This window comes from Globicephala melas, chromosome 2 (assembly GCF_963455315.2).
Source record: "Globicephala melas chromosome 2, mGloMel1.2, whole genome shotgun sequence".
NCBI lineage: Eukaryota > Metazoa > Chordata > Mammalia > Artiodactyla > Delphinidae > Globicephala > Globicephala melas.
In genome coordinates, this window is record NC_083315.2 from 111,421,401 (window position 1) to 111,440,627 (window position 19,227).

Genomic DNA, 19,227 nt, shown 5'->3' on the forward strand with positions numbered 1-19,227 from the left:
ATGACCTGGCTATTGTAAATAGTGCTGCAGTGAACATTGGGGTGCATGTGTCTTTTTGAATTATGGTTTTCTCTGGGTATATGCCCAGTAGTGGGATTGCTGGGCTCACATGGTAATTCTATTTTTAATTTTTTAAGGAACCTCCATACTGTTCTCCATAGTGGCTGTATCAATTTACATTCCCACCAACAGTGCAGGAGGGTTCCCTTTTCTCCACACCCTCTCCAGCATTTATTGTTTCTAGATTTTTTGATGATGGCCATTCTGACCGGTATGAGGTGATACCTCATTGTAGTTTTGATTTGCATTTCTCTAATAATTAGTGATGTTGAGCAGCTTTTCATGTGCCTGTTGGCCATCTATATGTCTTCTTTGGAGAAATGTCTATTTAGGTCTTCTGCCCATTTTTGGATTGGGTTGTTTGATTTTTTAATATTGAGCTGCATGAGCTGTTTATATATTTTGGAGATTAATCCTTTGTCCATTGATTCATTTGCAAATATTTTCTCCCACCCATTCTGACGGTTGTCTTTTTGTTTTGTTTATAGTTTCCTTTGCTGTACAAAAACTTTTTAAGTTTCACTAGGTCCTGTTTATTTTTGTTTTCATTTCCCTTACTCTAGGAGGTGGGTTAAAAAGGATCTTGCTGTGATTTATGTCAGAGTTTTCTTCCTATGTTTTCCTCTAAGAGTTTTATAGTGTCCAGTCTTACACTTAGGTCTTTAATCCATTTTGAACTTATTTTTGTGTATGGTGTTAGGGAGTGTTCTAATTTCTTTCTTTTACATGTAGCTGTCCTGTGTGTGTGTTTTAATTGTAGCCATCCTATTATTCCTTTTTGATAGGGATTGCATTTTGATCTGTAGATGACTTTGGTAATATTTCCATCTTAACAGTATTAAGTCTTCCAATCCATGAACACTAGATGTCTTTCCATTTATTTAGGTCTTCTTTAATTTCTCCCAACACTGTTTTATAGTTTTCATTGTACAAGTCTTGCATTTCCTTGGCTAAGTTTATTCCTAGGTATTTTATTCTTTTGGATGCTGTTATAAACGGAATTATTTTCTTAATTTCATGTTCGGAATGTTTGTTTCTACTATATAGAACTGATTTTCGTGTGATTATGTTTTATCCTGCAACTTTGCTGAAGTTTTTTTTATTAGCTTATTAGTTTTTTGGTGTGTGGGTGTATTTGGGATTTTGTCTGTATATAAGGTCATATCCATTTGTGAATAGGGATAGCTTTACTTCTTCCTTTGAAGTTTGGTTGCATTTTATCTCTTTGTCTTGCTCTGGCTTGAACTTCCAGTGTAATGTTGAAAAGCTGTGGTGAAAGCAGGCATTGCTGGTGTTCCTTACTTTAGAGAAAAACTTTCATTCTTTCACCATTATGTTAGCTCTGAGTTTTTCATAAATGCTCTTTATCGCATCGCGGAAGTTCCCTTCTGTATTAGTTTCCTGGAGTTGCCATAATGAAGTCCCACAGACTGAGTAGTTTAAAACAACAGAAATTTATTTGCCAGCAGTCTAAAGGCTGGAAATCTGAAATCAAGATGTCAGCTGGGTCACACTTCATCTGAGACTCTGGGTAGAATCTTTCCTTGCCTCTTTCTGGCTTCTGGTGGTTGCTGTCAATCCTTGGTGTTCCTTGGCTTGCAGCAGTGTTAACTCCATTCTCCCTGTGTCTCTGTCTTCTAAGAAAGACACTAGTCATTGTATTAAGGACTCACTCTACTCCAGTATGATGTCATCTTATCTTAGCTAATTACATCTGTGATGACCCTGTTTCCAAATAAGTTCCCCTTCTGAGGTATTGGGGGGTTGTGACATCAACATATCTTTTGGGGAGACGGAGTCAACCCATAAAACCTTTTATTCCTAGTTGAATATTTTTTATCATGAAAAGGATTTTGTGAAATGGTTTTTCTTTATCAATTGAGTTATCATGTGGGTTTTTTTCTTTCATTCTATTGATGTGGTGAGTTGCATTGATTATTTTTTTCTTATGTTGAACCACTTTTGCATTCCTGTGATAAGTCCCACTTGCTCATGGTATATAATCTTTTTAATGCTGTTGCATTCAGTTTACTAGTGTTTTGTTGAAGTTTTTTGCATCTGTATTCATAAAGGATATTGGTCCATAGTTTTTTTTTTTGGTTTCTGTCTGGCTTTAGTATCCGGGTAATACCTCATACAGTGAGCTAGGAAGTGTTTCTTCCTTTATCCTTTTATCCTTTAGAATGATATTTTAATGAAAGTTTTCTCTGGTATTAAAAACGTGCTGTCTTCAGAATCTTTTGAAGCATTCCTATGTTAGAGACTTTCTAAATTTTTTTCTAGATTTTATAGTTTTTCAATTTCCTGCTTTGTTGTCAGTGTACCTCCTGCTGCTTATAATCTTATTTTACTTTTCCAGTTTGCAACTTCTAATCTGCTGTGAGTGAGGAAAACATATGGCAGAGTTAGTTTAAGTTGTGTTTTTGGTTAGGTTAAATAGAATCTGTGGAAAAACAGGAGGTATTCTTCCTATAAAGGAAATAATATATTTTAGTGCAAGGGCTTTGTACATCTTTTTGGCTATTTATAATCCTTTTTGTTTCCATTTTTTCAATTATGACAGGTTAGGTGATCAGATGACCAAGTTCCAGATAGGGGAAGAATTTCTTCACCTTTGTATCCTAAAATTTATATTTGCATGTAGATGTAGTTAATCTGGAATGCCCCCACTATTACAAATGAATTATAAAGAAATAAACTATCTGTATAGCTTAGAGGTTATTTTTCTGCTAAGACTCTGTTAGAAGGATGAATGTCTCGGTAAGTTTCTTTAAATATTGGTCTAAAAATTATGTTGTTCCAACGCACCAATGATGGATGAAATAAATGAGGTTAAATGGGTAAAACAAATCTTTGTTTTATTGCTAAAATAAAGGTCAGTATAACTTCCTTTTTATTTTATTTATTTATTTTATTTAAAAGCATTCCCACTTGCTTTTTTGAAGAACTCCTACTAATTTTCATTATGCTGACACTTTTTCACTAAATGTCATTACCTAATGTCTTCTGTACTTCCTTGTCCTACGTATATATATCTCAATCCATTTTTATATTCACTCCTTTGCATGCCTCCTCAACCCTGACCATGTTATTCTCTTGGCAAACCTCAACTGTGGTTAAACTAACTCCCTGTCTACTCTGTGGTTGGACCAGAAAGTAGATTATAGCTGTAGAAAAACAAAAACCATGCATTTCGTGTTAAATATGTGACCACAAATCTGAAGTAACCATCCCATATTTTCTTTATTTCTTCACATTTTGAAAACTTTTGAACGTTCAGAAATGTTGCAAGAATAGTATGATTGAGCATCCATATATCTTTCATCTAGATATACCAGTTTGGATGGGGGGCTGGGTTGCCACATTTCTCCCCAACTTTTTTTTTTTCCCCAAACCATTTGAAAGTTACAGACATCATGGCACTTTGCTCTTAAATCTTTTTGGCATGTGTCTCTTAAGAACAAGGACATTTCCTCCACATAACCACAGTATAAATACCACCTTCAGGAAATATAACATTGATAAAATACTGTTATTTAATATTTTATTTATAATCAAATTCATTGTCCCAATAATGCCCTCTTACAACTTTTTTGTTCTTTCACTTTAGGATCCAGTCAAGGATCGTGCATTGCATTTCTTGTTATGTTTCTTTAGTTTTCTTTAATCTAGAATAGTTCCCTAGCCTTATGCATGTTTTCCTGACACATTCTTTGAAAATTTTAAGTCACTTTTTTGCAGAATGTTCCTGAATTTTGTCTGATTCCTGGTCAGATTCAAGGTAAACATTTTTGGCTGGAATTCTACACAGGGCTGTTGTGTCTTTCTTTTTTTTTTTTTTGCGTTACGCGGGCCTCTCCCGCTGCGGAGCGCAGGCTCAGCGGCCATGGCCCACGGGTCCAGCTGCTCCGCGGCACGTGGGATCCTTCCGGACCGGGGCACGAACCCGTGTCCCCTGCATCAGCAGGCGGACTCTCAACCACTGCGCCACCGGGGAAGCCCTGTTGTGTCTTTCTTAATGCATCACACTAGGAGACATATTATTTCCTAAAGGACTTTTTATGTTGCTTTTGAAATTCTAGGCTTTTAATAACCTTATCTGTGTCAGATAATGCTAAAAGTTGGTATCATTGGCATCTGAATTTAATGATTCAAGTGTGACTTGTTTATTTTTGATCTAGCAAAGAGGAATTATAAATTAGACCTTAAAGCCTTTCTTTAGATAATTTTAGTATGCCTATTTCTAGCAGAAATTCCTTAAGGTTTTTTAGTATGTTAATATGTTACCTTTTATGTTTTCTAGTTTTGAAATAAATTTTTATCTGTTAGCAAGAACATTTTCTTCTTTGAAGTAGTTGGTCATTGGGTTACAGCCAATGCTTTGTTTTGTTTTTTAAACACCACAGCCATTAGACCATAATCTCTAAGAGAGGAGGGACCCCCAGCTCCTAAAACTAGGAGGACATGTGAATAAATCCTTTTTTAATAAACGTTTAAAAAATGAACCCTACTTAATTTTAATAATCCTAAGTGTGTGTCCTTGTGCCAGTAGTTATACATGAATGATATCTCTTTAAGTCTTTATTTAACAAACTAGAATTAGCACTTATTACTTTTTCCTACAAAAATGCATGACCTTTGCAAAAGATGAGAGAATGGAGGCATTTGTGCTACAGTGTGACTTTTATAATTTACATTTATATCAATTGACTAATTTGTATTGTGCTGAGCTGTTATATCATTAAAAACCCAGGTTTAACATTGTAATAATAGTGGATGATGAAGGTGATACACAATATGCAAGATGCTCTGTGGTTATGACAGGGAAAGAAAGGCTATTCTCAGGAGAAAGCTATGTCAAATACTTTGTTTGAAAGTTAGATTGAAACATACGGAATCGTCATTTTTTTTTTTATTGACAACCAGGTGATTATACCTGTAGCTCTTTTGTTTTTTTAATGGTGAAATTCCAGCAGGAAAATGAATGTGGTGCAAGTCTGAAGAAACACTCTAGCCCTTATTCTTTTTATCCCCAAGGTGAAATAATTAGTAATGTATTCAGCTTTTACTGAATGCTTGCTATTTGTATAGTAAACTTTCAGTATGCTATAAAACAAGTGTGTTGTTTTTTCATTTAATTTTTTAAAAGTATTTATTTATTTATTTATTTAGCTGTGCCATGTGGCTTATGGGATCTTAGTTGCCCGACCAGGGATTGAACCTTTGTCCCCTGCAGTGGAAGCATGGAGCTCTAACCACTGGAATGCCAGGGAATTCCCTGTAGTTTATTCATTTAATTTTCACACCTCTATGGCGTGTGTGTGCATTTACTATCTCTGTTTTACAGAGCAAGAAACTGAGGCCCAGAGAAATTAAGTAATTTGTCTGAGGTCACACATTTGGATTCTAGCCCAGGCTCCACTACGATTATCGCTTACAGGGGATATTTGATAGCCAGGGGTTTTTTTGTTTGTTTGTTTTGATTTGTTTTAAGGAAAGGAGCTATCTATTTCATTACAGCAGGGAAAAAAGTACAGATGAGTCCATAAGGAATAGAACTGAAAAAATCACCTGTGATTTCATGAGCAAGAGATAGGTTTTTCTTCTTCTAAATGTTTACACATTTAAACATACAGCTTTTTCAAAAGGGGAAAACTCAACATGGTTTTGTAATATTTTTAATATATGAGCAAAACTTCATTCCATTTGATAAGATACTTTAGAATTATTTTTTATGACCTATATTTCGTATCTAACATCTTGATAATTATGGTTTATTCAGTAATTCCGTATTTCTGGATATGTCTTGAAACAGTCAATAATGGCACTTACCCTTTTGTTTACATCAATGCTCGCATTTTTATTTTCTAGGAAACATGACTAGACATGAAATTGCTATGCCCAACCCCAGTGATAGAAATCATGCAGAGAGAGGAAATCACCTAGCATAAAACAAATGGGGTAGCATGTCAAAAATATTTCCTTTTATATATTGAATGAGACAAACTAATGACCCTGGCTTGCCCAGTTTCTAATTTTAGCAAGTCACTTCACTTTTCTAAGTTTGTTTCCTTATCATTAACATAAGGCCTCTTGTCTGTTATTTTGAAAATGGAATGAAAATAATGTATGTCATGTTTACGTTACGTATTTTTAAGCATTATATGTAAAGAAAGTAACAAAATGAAAGATTGGAACACTGTTGTTGCTTTTTCTTGGATATTAAAGAGATACATATGTATATATATTTTTAATATAGCTTCCCCCCATATTTAAAAATACTGTTTTTGATTGAGGAAAAAAAATACTGCCTTTAGCCTTCTTATTTCTGTAACATTCTTGTCCCTGAAGTGTCACTTATCATTGCTAAAAGACTCTCGCTCCATTGGTGTTACTTCATCCTTATAAGCTTTGATGTATCTATATATGTCTATATCTTTTTTTTTTTTTTCCTTTTTTTTTGCGGTTCGCGGGCCTCACTGTTGTGGCCTTTTCCGTTGCGGAGCACAGGCTCCGGACGCGCAGGGTCAGTGGCCATGGCCCACGGGCCCAGCCGCTCTGCAGCATGTGGGATCTTCCCGGACCGGGGCACGAACCTGTGTCCCCTGCATCGGCAGGCGGACTCTCAACCACTGCACCACCAGGGAAGCCCTATATCTTTTTTTTTTTTTAAGAAGTTTTAGGTTTATAACAAAATCAAGAGGGAGGTTTAGAGATTTCCCATATACCCCCATCCCCCCACATGTGAAACCCTCCTCACCCCCAATTACCAACATCACTCACCAGAATAGTACGTTTTTTGCCAAGGATGAACCTGCATTGACACATGATAATCACCCAAAGTTCATAGTGTACATTAGTGTTCACTCTTGATGTTGTACATTCTGTTGGTTTGGACATATGTATAGTGACATATCCATCATTATAATAGCATACAGAGTATTTTCACTGCCCTAAAAATCTTCTGTGCTCTGCCTATTCATCTCTCCCCACCTCCCTCACCCCTGGCAGCCATTGATCTTTTTATTGTTTTCATAGTTTTACCTTTTCCACAATGTCATATAGTTGTAATAATCATACAGTATGTACCCTTTTCAGATTGGCTTCTTTCATTTAGTAATACGCATTTAAGTTTCCTCCATGTCTTTTCATGGTTTAATAACTCATTTCTTTTTTGGCATTGAGTACTATTCCATTGTCTGGGTGTACCACAGTTAAATTATCCATTCACCTCCTGAAGAACAGCCTGTATGCTTCCAAGTTTGGGCAGTTATGCAGTAAACATAGCTATAGCTATAAAATAAATGTTGTAAACATCTGTGTGCAGATTCTTGTGTAGATATGTTTCCACTTCCTTTGGGTAAAATAACAGAGGATGATTGCTGGATGGTATGGTAAGAGTACATTTAGTTTTGTTTTTTGGGGTTTTTTGGGGGGTGTTTTTTTTTTTTTTTTTTTTTGTCCACACTGCACAGCTTGTGGGATCGAACCCAGTCCCCTGGCAGTAGAAGTGTGGAGAGGACATTTAATTTTGTTAAGAAACTACCAAGCTGTCTTCCAAAGTGTCTGTACCATTTTGCTTTCCCACCAGCATTGAATGAGAGTTCCTGTTCTCCACATCCTTGTCAGCAATTGGTGTTGTCAGTGTTCTAGATTTTGGCCATTCTAATGGTGGTATCTCATTGTTGTTTTAACTTGCAATTCCCTAGTCACGTGTGATGTGGAGCATCTTTTTATATGTTTATTTGCCATCTATAGATCTTCTTTGATAAGGTATCTGTTAAGGTCTTTGCCCCATGTTACAATGGAGTTGTTTTCTTTTTTTCTTTTTCTTTTTTTTTTTTTTTTTGTGGTATGCAGGCCTCTCACTGTTATGGCCTCTCCCGTTGTGGAGCACAGGCTCTGGACACGCAGGCTCAGAGGCCATGGCTCACGGGCCTAGCCGCTCCACGGCATGTGGGATCTTCCCAGACTGGGGCATGAACCCGTGTCCCCTGCATCGGCAGGCGGACTCGCAACCACTGAGCCACCAGGGAAGCCCTGGAGTTGTTTTCTTATTACTGAGTTTTAAGAGTTCTTGGTATATTTTGGATAACAGTCCTTTACCAGATGTGTGTTTTGTAAATATTTACTCCCAGTCTGTGACTAATCTTCTAATTCTCTTGATGTTGTCTTTCACAGAGCAGAAGTTTTTAATTTTAACAAAGTCCAGCTTATCAATATTTTTTTCACAGATTGTGTCTTTATCTAAAAAGGCATCACTGTAGCCAAGGTCATCTAGGTTTTTTACTATGTTGTCTTCTAGGAATTTTATAGCTCTCCATTTTACATTTAAGTTTGTGATCCATTTTGAGTTCATTTTATATATATATATATATTTATATATATATAATTGGCTGTGTCAGATCTTAGTTGCAGCATGCAGGATCTTTTCATTGTGGCACGCATGCTCGCTCTTCGTTGCGGCGTGCAGGCTTCTCTCTAGTTGTGGCACACAGGCTCAGTAGTTGCGGCATGCAGGCTCCAGAGTGCGCGGGCTCAGTAGTTGCGGTGTGTGGGCTTAGTTACCCCATGGCGTGTGGGATCTTAGTTCCCCAACCAGGGATCAAACCCACGTCCCCTGCATTGGAAGGCAGATTCTTAACCACTAGACCACCAGGGAAGTCCCCAGTTTGAGTTCATTTTGTCAAGGGTGAAGGTCTGTGTCTAGATTCATTCTTTTGCATATGAATGTCCTATTTTTCTAGCACCTTTTGTTGAAGAGACTGTTTTTGCTCTGTTCTTATTGCCTTTGCTCCTGTGTCAAAGATTAGTTGACTGTTAATGGGTGTTTATTTCTGGGCTCTCTACTCTGTTCCATTGATCTATTGAATATTTCCCTCTTTTTTCCTCAATACCATATTGTCTTGATTACTGTAGCTTTATAGTAAATCTTAAAGTCATGTAACGTCAATCCTCCAACTTTGTTCTCTTTAAATATTGTCTTGGCTTTAAGTCTTATCCTCTCTATGTAAACTCTAGAATCAGTTTGTTGATAACCATAGAATAATTTTCTGGGAATTTGATTGGGGTTGCATTGAATCTGTAGATCAGGTTGGGAAGAACTGACAACCTGACTATTTTGTCTTCCTTTCCATGAACATGTTATATTTCTCCATTTACAGTTAGTTGACCCTTGAACAACGTGGGTTTGAACTGCGTGGGTCCACTTATACCTGGATATTTTTCAATAGTAAATACTATAGTACTACACAATCCATGGTTGGTTGAATCCGTGGATGTGGAGCAACAGTGGATACAGAGGGCCAACTATGAGTTATACGTGGATGAACTACTGCATTGTTCAAGGGTCAGTTGCATTTAGTTCTTTGATTTCATTCATCAGTTTTGTAGTTTTTCTTATATAGATCTTGTACATATTTGTTAGAAAATTTTCATTTTGGGACATGCTAATGTAAGTGGTATTGTGTTTTTAATTTCAAGGTCCATTTATTCCTTGGTACATAAGGGAAGAAGTTGATTTTTGTATCCTGCAACCTTGCTATAATCACTTACTAGTTCAAGGATTTTTTTGGCAGATAGATTTTCTACATAGGCAATCATGTCATCTGTGAAAAATGATAGTTTTATGTCTTCTTTCCCAATTTGTATACCTTTGATTTCCTTTTATTGCTTTAGCAAGTACAAGAACTTCCAGTACTTTCAACCAGATGTTGAAAGGTATGGTGAGAGGGGACATCCTAGCCTTGTACCTGATCGTAGTGGGAAAGCTTTGAGTTACTTTGGGTACTAGACCCTTATCAGATAAATGATTTGCAAATATTTTCTCCCATCTTATAGGTTGTCTTTCTTGATAATGTCCTTTGATGCACAAAAGTTTTCAATATTGTTGAAATCCAATTTATCTTTATTTTGTTTCTTATGTGTTGGTGCTGTATCTAAGAATCCATTGCCAAATCCATTGACATGAAAATGTACTCCTGTGTTTTTTTCTAAGAGTTTTATGGTGTCAGTTCTTATATTTAGTAAGTATTTTCATCAGCAATTAGGACTAATTTTACTTAATTTTTTTATGCTTTGGATTCCTTTTATTTCTTTTTCTTGCCTAATCTAGCTAGAACTCCAGTACAGTGTTTATTAGAAGTAATGAAAGCAAACATCCTTGTTGATTCTCTGTTTTTCTACCTTTTTATTTTTGTATTCTACTTTTTATTTTGTTTATATCCATTTTACTTTTTATTATTTCCTTTGTCCTATGTAGGTCTCTTTGAGTTTATCCTGTTTTCAGTCCATTGAACTTCATGTATAGATTTGTAGGTTTCTTTTTCATATTTGGAAGTTTTCAGCCATTATTTTTTCAGATATTCTTCTTTCTCCTTTTCCCCTCTGGGAAAGTTTTTATGCTAGTGTTGGTATGCTTGATGGAGTCCCAGAAGTCTCTTTGGCTCTGTTCATTTTTCTTCATTCTTTCCTCTTTCTGCTCCCTAGACTGGATGATCTCAATTAACCAGTCTTTAAGTTCATTGTTTCTTCTGCCTGCTAAAATCTGCTGTTAAACCTCTATAGTTTATTTTTCATTTTAGTTATTATACTTTACAGCTCCAGATTTTCTCTTTAGTTCTTTTAATAATTTCTCTGTATTTATTGATATTCTTCATTTGTTAAGTCATCATTCTCTTGGTTTTCTTTAGTTCTTTGTTCATGGTTTCCTGTAGCTTTTTGTACACCTTTAAAGATTGATTTAAAGTCTTTGTCTAGTAAGTGCAGTGACTGGGTTTCCTCATGGACAGTTTCTATTAATTTCTTTTTTTTCTACAATGGGCCATACTGGCTTCTTTCCATGCCTCTTAATTTTTTTGTTGAAAATAAGAGGTTTTGAATATTTTAACATAGTGAAACATAGGTAAGCCCTTATGCTCTTTCTTCTGGGAGCCACCAGACAGGTCAAAATATGCAACTACAGTTCTTTGAGAATAAGATCTGTGTTGCTCCCTCTGGCACTTGAAACCTAAACCCAGAGTGCAGGCTGCCTTCCTTATGGTTGTTGCCCGTCTAGAGTGGCACCGGGAATGGTAGGTGGGCAGCTTAAATCTTCTTTCTTCAGCAAGCCTTCTAATGGTGGTTGTAATTTTTTTACTAGATTCCAGAGGTTCTGCAGAAGTTGATTCTGATACTTTTTGGCTGCTCATTAGTTGCTTTTATGGGGGAACCAAGCCCCAAAATTCCTTTCTCTATCTCTTTTGCTGATGTCACTTCCCATGGACATATTAATCTAACTTGTGGATTATCTACACACCTTACTTCTCCTTTACCATTTGTAATCTGTTTTATGACTTCAGTGAAACTCTTGTATCTGTTAGCAACTCAAAGAGAACTTAGACCATTTTAGAACTTCAGATATCAAGAGTTCTGTGTAGTGTAAGGATTAGTTACCTTTCTAAAGAAGGAAAAAGGGGTGATGATATTTGGTTCAAACATATTTTAAATTTAGTTTGGGAATATTGGTATAGATTTTTAATACCTATATATTACTTGGAGGCCCAGGATAGATACTTTGGGTGATTTAAGTCAAAGTTAAACTTGTATAATTCACATCTAGATAATTGAGTTGGCTTCTTCTTTTTTTTTTTTAAAGTCACTCATTTATTAGTGAATGGAAGGCAAGATTTTTTATCATGGATGATTAAGCACCTTATAATTTTCATTTAGCAAATAAATGCTTATCACTATGTCAGGGTTTCTCAACCTCAGCATTATTGACATTTTGGGTGTTTTTAATTCTTTATTAGGCAGACACTTCAGGATCTAATCTATGGGCACTGCTTTTAGTAATCATGTCGTTTTTAACACCTTTAGTTTGGGAGAGTTGCTCAGCTTCTTTTGTTTTTCTTGACTTTGAGACTATCAGACTTTAAGCCACTAGTTTTAGCTTCCGTTGATGATTATTTTTTAGTCTCTCATTTTTTGTATGTTTATTGGTTGGCATTTTACTGTACAAATGAACTTTTTATTTCTCCTTCAATTTGAGGTTACTGTTTCCTCATTATTAGATTCAAATTATGCATTTTTGTTAGAAATACCACCAAAGTAATGTTGTATCCTTCTAAATGCATCATATCTGTTGGGATAGGATGTTATTTTGTCCCACTGTAGATGATAATAATTTTGGTTATTTGGTGGTGTCTGCCATGCTTCACTGAAGTTAAAACTTTGGATTTAATAACTTTGACACTTTTATCAGTGGATTTTTGCTACCTTTATGACCATGAATTTCTGAATATAAAAAATTAGAATTAACATATTGTCCCATACAAGCACCTTGACATTTGTCCAGGGATAAATTTGACAAATTCTGCGTTTCTGTTGATTCTTTTTTTCTCCTTGGGATCAGAACAATACAATGCCTTATCAAATGGAGTCTCTTTCAGAAGTGCTTTCAGAAACTTCCCATTGAACATAGAGATAGGTTTTCGTCTGATGACACAAATATTAGATCTTTTGTTATTGTCCCACAAATCCCTGAGGCTCATCATTTTTTTTTAGTCTAATTTCTTTAGATTGGGTAATTTCTACTGATTTGTCTTCAAGTTCATTTATTCATTATCATTACTCTGTCATCACTTTTCTATTATTGATCCCATTCAGTGAATTTGTTGTTTCTGTTACTGTAATTCTAGTTCTAAAATTTCCAGTTAGTTCCTCCTTATGTTTCTGTTTCTTTGCTAAAACTTTCTATTGGGAAGTTTGTTTCAAGTGTGTTTATAATTGTTCACTGAAGTGTTTTATGATGCTTTAAAATCCTTGTCAGGTAATTCCACAACTGATATCTTTGTATTGGTGTCTGTTAATTGTTTTTTCTCATTCAGGTTGAGACTTTCTTGGTTCTTGGAATGATGAATGATTTTAGTTTTATTATTATTGTATTCTAGACATTTTGGGTAGTATGCTGTGAAACTTTGGATCTTATTTAAATCTATTTTAGCAGGCCTCCTCTGACACTGCACCAGGCAGGGGAAGTGCAGCTGCCTCATTACTACAAAGTGGGGCTGGAAGATTGGACTCCCCTCCCCACTTGATCTCTACCAGCCTCTGTTGACTACCATGGTGAAGAGGGGAGGGTACCTCTTACCTCAAGGTGGTAGTAGAAGTTCAGACTTGCCATTCAGTCCTTGCTGAAGGGGGGGCAGGGGCACCTTTGTTACTGCTGGCAGAGGTAGAATTCTAGTCTCCCTACTTGGTTCCACTGATGTGGATGAGGAGGAGTGGATTCCATGGTGTTTGGCTGTAGTAGGGCAGTAACAGTAAAAAATGTTTTTGCTTCCTAGTCTGCACCTTTCCCAATCCTTTCATTAGAGAGAACTGGCTTTTCTTGTTGGTTTTCTGAGTGGTGTTTTGTTTTTATTTTTATTTTTTTGCCTGTGCTCATTGGTACTTCTGGGTTGCAGGCTTCTCTGTTGCCTGGTCTAAGATACGTAAGAAGCAAAAGGAAAACCCAGGAAACTCACTGTGTTGTTGTTCTTCAAATTCTGTGGTTGCTATTCAAATTCACTTTCTCTCCACCTTTCAGAGTCTTTTGACGTTTTTAATATATGGCACTTAGGAATTTTAGCTGTGTTTAGTGGACTAGGAAGAAATGTATCTTATTTTACATGGAACTGGGTAGGCTAAATGGTTTAAAATTAAGGTAGTCCATTAAGAACTTACTTTAAATGAAATGCTCAAGAATATTTTATTCTTAAAAATATTTTACCACCATATTTTCTAAGTCACTAAGATGTACATAAGGTTAAGTAAATTCTTTGTTATAGCTATATATTCATGTGTAAAAGTCTATTTATTTATTTATTCTTTTAGGATTATGTACTGAAGGACTGTACCGTGTTAGTGGGAACAAAACTGATCAAGACAATATTCAGAAGCAGTTTGATCAAGGTAAGAAGATAATTATAGATATATTTATATATATATTTGATCAAGGTAAGATAATTATAGAAGATAAAATAAAATCATTGTTTTATTATTTCCCTCATTGAAATTTCATATGAAAACCTCCTAAGAATATGGATGTTTAGGGGAGAAAGTTTTGAAGTAGTATTGGAAGTATTTAATGGAACAGATACCACAGTCAACAAATGGGAGAGCTATAAATCCATTACCAGAATTAGAGAAGCAATAAATTGAGTTATGATGCATCATCATCTTTGTATATCACAGATTGCACCTATTTAAAGTTGTGATTTAAAAGGTTTTTTTTTTCCTTCATGATACTGGGCCAACTAACCATTAGGAAGTTTCAAAAAGCTGAATTTCCTACTCATATTAAAGGAAATCTGTATGAGATCAAAGGTTTAAATGCAAAAAATGAAAACTAAGTTCTAGGGAGAAAAACGAGTGAATATATTTATAATCTTGGAGTAGGGAGAGGCCTAAACTTGACATGAAACCTAGAAAGCATGAACAAGATGATAAACTAGACTGCCTAAAAATGTAAAACTTCTGTATGAAATAGTGTATAAAGCAAACAGAATCAGGGGACAAACTGTAAACTTGGTGTGGCTGTGGAATTTCTTTGCTAGATTAAGCAATTCATATCAGAAGAAAGCAACCAACAAATATATGAAAATATGCTCAACCTCTGTCAGTTATAAAGAAATAAAAATTAAAACAAAAAGGTTGTATTTATTTTATTATGTGAGTGGAAAGGATTGTTGATAGAGTGTAGGCAAGCAGGTATGTTGTATGCTGTTGGTTATGGGTGCTTCAGGTAGCTTTGTTGGAGAAATTCTATTTGTAAATACTTATGTTACAAAAGTCTTTGTGTAAGCATACCAAGATATTTATTGCAGCATTGTTTGTATTTTGTTTTAAAGGTAGGGGGACCAATCCTGTTGACAAGTAGAATACTAGATAGCTGTATAAAATAATGAAGATTATATGTGTTGAAATGGTAAAATGTTGAGTGGTAAATGGTAAAGTTGAGTGGTGGGTGGGGTGTTTGTGTGTGTGCCTTGCTTTGAAAGACTGGTATTTCATTATTGCATGATATTTCAAATACCATACATTATTGCATGGTATTTCATTTAAAAAAAATTGTTAGAAGAACTGCTTAGACTTTAGCAAATTGGTACAATTTCACTTCAGGTAATGAAGGAAGAGTAGTCGTCAGTACCAGGGCCTTTTGAATTAGAGTTTCTGGTTTTGTTTTCTGGTTCTGCCACTTACTGTCTTTGTGGCCTAGGGAGGTTAACCTTTCTAAATCTCAACTTTTTCATATCTAGAATGGGAGTGATAAGAGTAACTGAGGAATAATGAGATAATGCATATAACGAGTTTTCTGTGCCAGGCACCATGTTAAATGTTCACTGGGTAGCTGTTATTACAAGGAATATAGCCTGCCTAAGGACCTAAGCTTTAGTACATAAAAGTTGTTATCATAACATCTTTATAATATTTTTAAATGAAATAAATCTGAATGTTCAGTAATAGAATATTATGTAAATTTTTATATCTGGGAGAACGTTTTGTAGCCATTAGAATTGTTTATGTAGGGCAGAATGTAAGGATTGGTGATTCTTGGTTAAGGATATATGTGAGTTCTTTGTATTTTTATTATTCTTGCAAATTTTCTGCAAGTTTGAAATTACAATGAAATGTTACCTGCCCCCTCAAAAAGTTTTTAAAAGTTGCTTGTGAAATTTTATTAACCTTGGATAATGCCTTAAAAATTAAATCCAATATAAAATCTATCTATATATATATATTTTTTTTTTAATGAGCAGAAAAGGGCTGAAAGGAAACATGCTAAAGTATAAACAGTGATTATCTCTTGGTTATGGGAGTAATTTTTTATTATAAATATTCATTGTATTTATAATAAGGAAAATGTTACTTTTTTAATAGCAAATTAACCTTATGATATACCTTTAATATGTTACATTCTTATTTTTTAAGTCAGAACTTCACTGATAAGTGTTTAAAGTGTTTTATATTAAAATTTTTTAAGTATAATTTCTCCACCAGGGAACTAGTAGATTTACACCGTAGATTACAATTTATATTGGCTTGCAGTATAATATTGTAGAAAAAACACACAAAAGTGGTCCTGCGATGTGAGAATAATAATGTATATTGAAACAATAAAATAGTGTTCGCCTTTTACCCCTTTTATGTCCAGTTAAGCATACTCCATGAGGTATAGTGATTTTGTTTTTTCTTCCAGTTTTATTGAGATAATAATTGACATACAGTACTGTATAAGGTGTACAACATAATGATTTGACTTATATATATCATGAAATGATTACCACAGTAAGTTTAGTGAACATCCATCATCCATCAAAACTTGAATTTATATGCATGATTCCTATCTTTTGTCTTTCTGCTTCCTTATGGCCTCTTTTAAATAGCTTATGTGAACAGAATGTTTCAAAAGAAGAGAGATGTCTCATATACTGACAAGCCTAATAGCATTTTTTTATTGTCACAGAAAATGCTTCTTACTTGGTTTTCTCTTTCCTTATCTATAGTTTGTCAGGCAAAATTATATTAAAACAATGGGGAAGGGATGAATCAGCCTGTGAAGAAAGGTGGTCCATGAGAAGACTTAAATGTCTTTGGATCTACAAGTATCCCTTTAACTTACTTCTCCTGTAATAAATTTAAATTTATTATAGTTTTAATTTTTATTTTTGTCTTATAGATCATAATATCAGTCTAGTATCAATGGAAGTAACAGTAAATGCTGTAGCTGGAGCTCTTAAAGCTTTCTTTGCGGATCTACCAGATCCTTTAATTCCATATTCTCTTCATCCAGAGCTATTGGAAGCAGCAAGTAAGTAAAAGCCTCCTTTTTTTTTTTTTGAGAGGGATGATGATAGTGGGGTTTGTACATTGATTGCTTTGTGTTAAAATCAGTCATGCACTAGAATATGTAGCTAATAAAAATTCAGCTTCTAGAACTGTTTATTAAAGCTCTTTCCCTTTAAATAAATAGTTTTATCTAGGCTCCCAGATGACTAGGTGCTCTTAGAAGTTAGATCATTATACTAGAAGTTTGAGATTTGTGTTTTTAATTCAAACTCAAAGGCATTGTAAGAAAAAGAAATTAAGTCTTGGGCTTCCCTGCTGGCGCAGTGGTTGAGAGTCCGCCTGCCGATGCAGGGGACACGGGTTCGTGCCCCGGTCCGGGAAGATCCCACATGCTGCGGAGTGGCTGGGCCCGTGAGCCATGGCTGCTGAGCCTGCGCGTCCAGAGCCTGTGCTCCGCAACGGGAGAGGCCACAACAGTGAGAGGCCCACCTACTGCAAAAAAAAAAAAAAAAGAAAAAAAGAAATTAAGTCTTCAAATGAATGTATCTGTAATGTACTTTAGTAACATATTAACCTGTGTATGGTCTGTATACATGTGTATATAAATATTTTTTAAGTCAAAGAAATTAACTTTGGCCTCATGTCTTAATTCAGTTTTTGAAAAAGACAGACAGGAAAATGGGTACTCATTCAGTATTGATTCCTACTTGGCATCATCATTCATCCAGATGTTTCTATGAATCAAATACTCATTTGTTATCTGGAAAATGAGACCAAAGGTCTATTTGAATATCAGGTAACCTAGTGCTTAATCCACATTGTGTTCTCAATGGCTAAATTTAATGTAGTTTCTAAATATTTCTCTTTAATATTTCCTTTTGATTACAAGTCTTCAAGCTCTGTAGCATGAGACTACTTATAATACTTATTGTTAAAGTTCTCAGTTAATTTTCTTTTCATTGAAATCCACTTCAGTATATTGTCATAAGATGCAGTTGCCTTATACATTCTCTCATACGAAAACTAGGAAAATAGTCCAATTGATAGCTTAGATTTTCTTACGTTTTGGCCATGAACAATAGCCTCAGAACTTCCCTACTTAGGAAATATTGAGGGCTGATTTAGAAGTAATATGTGGCAAATGAGAAATTTGTTAGTACTTAGTGTACTACCATGAGTTGGTTGGCAGACTGGCCTCCTCCAGAGGAATCCATTGTTATTTTAGAAGAATGAACTGAATGAGGAAGAGCAGAGCAGTAAGGCACTCTGTCCTCTCCCATTTACAGCAGAGCCACATTTCAGTTATCCTGTTTCATAATTTGTGTAAATTTGGAAAGTAACTGAGCTAAATGCTTGTACTGCTTGTGTTACTTGTGAAGAACAATGTTTTATAAGCTAAGTGGATTATAAATAAGTATAATGCTTTAAATCAGGTGTTGGCAAACTGGCCTGTGGGCCAAATTTAGCGTGCCATCAGTTTTCAGAAGGCTTGCAAGCTAAGAATGTTTTTTTACATTTTTAAATGGTTGAAAAAATATTAAAAGAAAATTTTATGAAATACTAAAATTATATGAATTCAGATTTTTAAAGTTCTGTTGGATCACAGTCACTCTAGTTACATATTGTTTGTGGCCGCTTTTGTACCACTGCAGAGTTGAGTAGTTTCACCCACAAAGCCTAAAATACTTACTATCTGTAGCATGAATATGAAGAGCCTAACAGATTTGTAAGTAATTAGTTAATTCTAAATCAGTATCTAGTTATATAAGTTGCTTAGAGAAATTACTAATATACCATTTCCTATTTTGCCACCCCCAGGTTACTTTGATCTTCAGTTATTAGCTTTACTTGTGAAAAGGCTATTGTAAATAGATGGTGGTCTGTTTATTAGCAGGCTCTTTACAACATTTTCTTTGTTTTTGTTTCCCCCTCCTGATATGCTTTATATACATTCTTGATTGTCTCATACAATAAGCATAGCAGGAAGCTTTATCAATATTTTTTAATGTTTGTGTTTCACACAAATTCCTCGCTACTTTAATTTTACAGAAATCCCGGATAAAACAGAACGTCTTCATGCACTGAAAGAAATCGTTAAGAAATTTCATCCTGTTAACTATGATGTATTCAGATATGTAATAACACATCTAAACAGGTATTTTTATTTTTCGTTTTTGCAAATAAAATGCACTACGGATTTCAAACACGTAACTTTATAAATTGGGTGATCATAGAATAGAGAAAGAGAGACTAATTTAAACATGCAGTTCAATTTTGGTTCTCTGAATTAGTTTTTCTGTATTTTTAAAATAGATTTTTCATCAACTTGTTTAAAGAAAGGTATATGACCCTTTTAGT

The 19,227-nt window shown here is 34.9% G+C and overlaps 1 protein-coding gene across 2 annotated transcripts in view; it reads left to right on the plus strand.

The window, feature by feature from the left end:
- ARHGAP5 (Rho GTPase activating protein 5) overlaps window positions 1–19,227 on the plus strand; it is a 73,364-nt gene that overhangs the window by 46,320 nt on the left and 7,817 nt on the right. For both annotated transcript variants that reach the window (XM_030854764.2, XM_030854765.2), the window contains exons 4-6: window positions 13,915–13,992; window positions 16,760–16,891; window positions 18,919–19,024. In XM_030854764.2, the coding sequence (XP_030710624.1) occupies window positions 13,915–13,992; window positions 16,760–16,891; window positions 18,919–19,024 (316 nt within the window). The remainder of the gene's footprint in view (window positions 1–13,914; window positions 13,993–16,759; window positions 16,892–18,918; window positions 19,025–19,227) is intronic.